Source organism: Carassius auratus, unplaced genomic scaffold (assembly GCF_003368295.1).
Source record: "Carassius auratus strain Wakin unplaced genomic scaffold, ASM336829v1 scaf_tig00035194, whole genome shotgun sequence".
NCBI classification, from domain to species: domain Eukaryota; kingdom Metazoa; phylum Chordata; class Actinopteri; order Cypriniformes; family Cyprinidae; genus Carassius; species Carassius auratus.
This window is the reverse complement of record NW_020526211.1, coordinates 42,308-46,747: the sequence shown is the minus strand read 5'-3', so window position 1 is coordinate 46,747 and position 4,440 is coordinate 42,308. Positions and strand designations below refer to the sequence as shown.

General features: G+C 36.8%; 1 protein-coding gene across 2 annotated transcripts; it reads right to left on the bottom strand.

Moving 5' to 3' along the window:
* Positions 1-905: 905 nt before the first annotated feature.
* Positions 906-2,821, bottom strand: LOC113081889 (macrophage mannose receptor 1-like). Of its 2 annotated transcripts, none has more exons than XM_026253787.1 (4): positions 2,785-2,821; positions 2,325-2,678; positions 1,443-1,784; positions 906-1,279 (listed from the first exon to the last, which is right to left on the bottom strand). In XM_026253787.1, the coding sequence occupies exons 1-4, from the start codon at positions 2,819-2,821 to the stop codon at positions 909-911; spliced, it is 1,104 nt and encodes a 367-aa protein (XP_026109572.1). In that variant the 3' UTR covers positions 906-908. The 2 variants fall into 2 exon arrangements, with proteins under 2 accessions (XP_026109572.1, XP_026109574.1); XM_026253789.1 differs by having other exon boundaries at positions 1,443-1,529; positions 2,397-2,678.
* Between the last annotated feature and the right edge of the window lie 1,619 nt (positions 2,822-4,440).

Here is a 4,440-nt window from a genome sequence, read left to right as displayed (position 1 = left end):
AGATTTCCTGTTTATATCACTAGCTGTTCCCGCCCACCGCTCCTGTCGCCTAGCAACTGTGTGTGACAGTTGCCATCAGGTACACAGCAGATATTTCTGACAGACCTTACATACAAAAATATCAGAATTGTATTTCTTAAAGGTAAAATAATTTTGGTTAAACTGTTTATTAATTTTATCTAATTAGCAACATCTAGTCATCAGTTTATTTCTCATTTTTTAACAGTGCTAATTTTATTTATTTATTTTGTCCTACAATGGAGTCACCGTTCCAATCAAACATATTAATGAATTATGATTGAAACCAAGTTGGATTTTATAATTCTGGTGTTGGGAAACAGTCAAAGAAAGAGATGAGATTGCTGGTTGTACAGGAGTTTATTTGAGCTGCTGTTTTTGACACATTCTTTAATATTTCGTGTAAAATACTTCTAGAGATGTTATTTACACCCAACCTTCACTCCTCAAAGAATAAACATTAGTTCATTTAGCAGAGACACACAATGTTGGTGCTCACTGATTCATATTCAACAAGTCATTTCTAATCTAAAGACACTGATACATGAAACTCAATATAAGAGAGAGAAGTAGCTGCAACAACACACACAGATCCTTTATCACGAAGAAATAGAAAATAGTATAAATGTATATCAAATTGAAAGTTTATGATGTCCTTTCACCGTCACAAAACTCAATGAAGTTAGTAAATGACACACACACACACACACACACACACACACACACGTTGAGTGAGCAAAACGTTTCTGTATTTTTAACCCTCGGTGCGACTGCTTGTTGAAATTGATATTATTCAAATTATTCCTTTACAAAGTGGTGAATGAAAATGAAGTTTATAGGGAGTAAACGCACAAGCTCTTCTTATCTTACATGAAGTTCTGTGTTTCCTTTCACTCTTCATAAGTTGTGCAGATGAAGTTGAGTTTGTGAGTCTCAGGAAGGCTGATCCAGCGCTGATCTCCTCCAGACTGAACTGCTCCAGATCTCACTGTGTGTTCACAGTCCTCCTCTGATATGCCGTTCCCTGGAGCCCAGTTCTGATAGCACACAGTCTCTCCACTCACCCAGTACCAGATGCCCAAAACGTGAGAGTAACGTAAACCCAACCACACCTCCGCAGTAGACGCATGTTTAACCACGTTCATCACACGACGCTGCATCTCTTCTGAATGAACCGAGACCAGATCCACATGTTTCTGTCTGCAGTATCTCAGAGCTTCAGACCACGTCACATTCTCTCTGATCACAATCAGTTCAGGATCTGCAGATAAACCAAGCACAAGCAGAAACTAGAGAGAGACTGATCAAAAACAACATGCAGAACAAACACTGAGGATAAATTTGTCATGTAAGACATGTAGAGTGAACTTTAAGAGATCTGGAGGTGATGAAGGAGTGTGTGTGTTTAGTGAAGATCTACTCACCTTCATAACACACAAAAGGATATTGACTGGTGCAAGAAACATCAAACCATTTTCTCTGAGCATTAAGAGCTGCACAGTTTTCATGACCTCCATTATTATCAGGTTCACCAGTGTCCCAGTCTCTGAATGAAGAGTTACTCTGATCTGACCACTGCCATGAGTCTCTGAACAGACCGATCCAGATCCATGATCCAGATGAATGATTATCACTAATGATCTGCTCAACCTGTTGATTCTCGTTCTGGTTCCTCACACTGACCAGATCAATGTGATTCTGTCTGCAGTAACTCTGAGCGTCTCTCCAACTCTTCAGCTGATTGACAAAGACAAGTCTTGTGTTTGCTTTAAGAAAAAAAAAAAAAAGAATTTTCATAAACATCAGAAACATGTCATTCAACTTGAGCTGCTTCTGAAGCTAGTGATATATTAAATATTCAGAATATATTAATCATTATTTTAAAGATGAAACATATTTAACATGAAGTAACATCTGGGAACATCCTGATTATTATAAAGCTCTTATATGTCTCTCTAGAACACTGGATTCAGACACAAAGAGTCGGATGAGACAGTTATCAAACAGAGGACATTGTTACACTGCAGATAAAATGTTCACTAGTCCCAGAAACATTTACTTGGACAGTAGATTAGTCATTTAGAAATTAATCCAGTTGACAATCTATTGTTTTATGTTTAAATGGACTAGACTTAAATAAAAATAAAGTTTGTGTTGATATACTGAAAGCTGAAAACATCAATTGTGTCTATAGAGAAACTGTACCAAAGTGTGACTGATCTGTTCTATATTCACAATGAAATTTAAAAAGTGATCTTTAAATCTATAAATGAAGTGTTGTTGTGATTGTAAATGTCTGCACTCACTGTTGTTGCAGATGAAATATCGCTCAACACTACATGGCAAATCCTCAAATTTTCCGTTTTTCATTATACCACAGTAACTGGTTTCTGGTTGTCCAGGAGCCCAGTTCAGATAGAGCGCAGGTTCACCTGAAGACCACTGCCATTCATCACGACCCATCTTCTGCAGCCCAATCCAGATTTTCTGAACATTTCTATCATTCACACTCTTCTTCAGCTCGTTCGTGTCGTTCATGTTGTCAGCGGTGGCCAGATCTGTGTATTTCTCTCTGCAGTAACTCTGAGCTTCAGTCCAGGTCTTCTCCTCATTTATAAAGTGATACTGACGCTGAACACATTCAGATACGGAGCAGAGAGCTGTGAAAGAGAGACGCTGCTTTAATGCTTTTCATAACAGGATCAAACCTAATGAAACTAGAAATCATATATCATATACTGTAAATAAAACCACAAACACACTCACTAGTGAGAAGAAGAATGAAATGCAGAGTTTGGACCATTTCTGAAGATAAAAGATATCGAAAAACTTTTAAAGTATTAAATATTAAAATGTTAAATATTCACTGATTCATTTTGGTGTAAAACATAATTTGACAATTACAAATCCATCTATTAGTAAGAGAATATTAATATCTCAAAGTGTAATTCTAGCTTACAAGTTATTCTTACTTTAGAGGTCGTGTGTTTCTGTCCTGAGTCTGATGTTTCTGTCTGCTGCTTTAAACTATGTGATGATTATATCTGCTCTCGTCACTCATTCAGCGTCACATTATTTGTTTATTAGGCTACTCTAAAAAAAAAAAAAATTCTTCCTCCTTCAAGTTTTTCCTTTTTTTTTTTTGTCTTTTATGTGTTGGCGTTTGTAGGTGTTATTCTCTGAAAGAGTGTTCATTTGAATGTGTTAGAGACTGGAGTCTGTTCTGTAATGAATGAATGTTTCTACTTCGACTTCACAGGAAATAATCCACCTCAACATTTGCATTTCTGTTTTCCATTTTCTGTTTCTGCATCCCAGACTAAACAAAATTCTCACAAACTTTGAACATATTCTGTATCACCATTAGAATCTTTTATAGGTGTTATAAATGACACTTAATGTAATGACACATGCAAATAAAAGACAACAACAACACACAACACTTAGGAATGTCCACACAAAGCAAGAGCTTTCCCAATCCAATCTTTTTTTTCCTCTCATCTCAAGAAATATCTTTCTCTACAAGAAACCACGACTTGGCCTTGGACAGCTAAGCGCATCTCCGTGTGGACGGTTTATGGAAATCATAGACACAGAGAACTCCACATTATACTTCACAGGTGTACTATTGCTCTCTTCATATAATTTCAACTTATATAACAGTACTTTTCATTCAGTATCAATGCATCAAGATATGATTCGTCGTATACATGAAGGGCATCTTGGTATAAGCTGTTAATATGCATATTGAGGAATTAATCAGTAAGTGTGATGTCTGTTTGCATCATCACTATAAACTGGCAAAATAACCAATGCTGATTGCTGAGGTGCCTACTCAACCATAGCAAAAAATAGGAATTGATCTGTTCCAGTAGAATGGTAAGGATTTTTTGGTAGTTATTGATTACTATTCCAATTATCCTGAAATTGAACCGCTTCGTTATACAACAATCAGTGATGTGATTAATCACATGAAACACATTTTTGCCAGGCATGGATTTCCCTTCATTGTGCAAAGTGATAAGGGTCCTCAGTATAGTAGTCATGAATTCAGACTGTTTGCAAAACAGTATGGCTTTAAGCATACAACTTCGAGCCCCCTTTATCCAAAGTCAAATGGGAAAGTAGAAAAAGGGGTGCAGATTATAAAAAGGCTGTTGAAAAAGCAGCTGCAATTAATCGGGACCAATATCTGGCATTGTTGAATTGCCGTTCCTCCCCACTTGGTTGTGGGTTATCTCCCGCCGAACAACTGATGAACCTTAAGTTGCGTGACTCATTGCCAAAGTGGTCTTTCAAAAGAGAAAACAAAAGTTTGACATTGAAAGAGATGCAACAGAGAAGGAAACTAAACTAGAATTTTATGATAAGGGATCTCGGAAACTGATACCTCTTTCTGAGCAAGATGTGGTTAGAATTGAG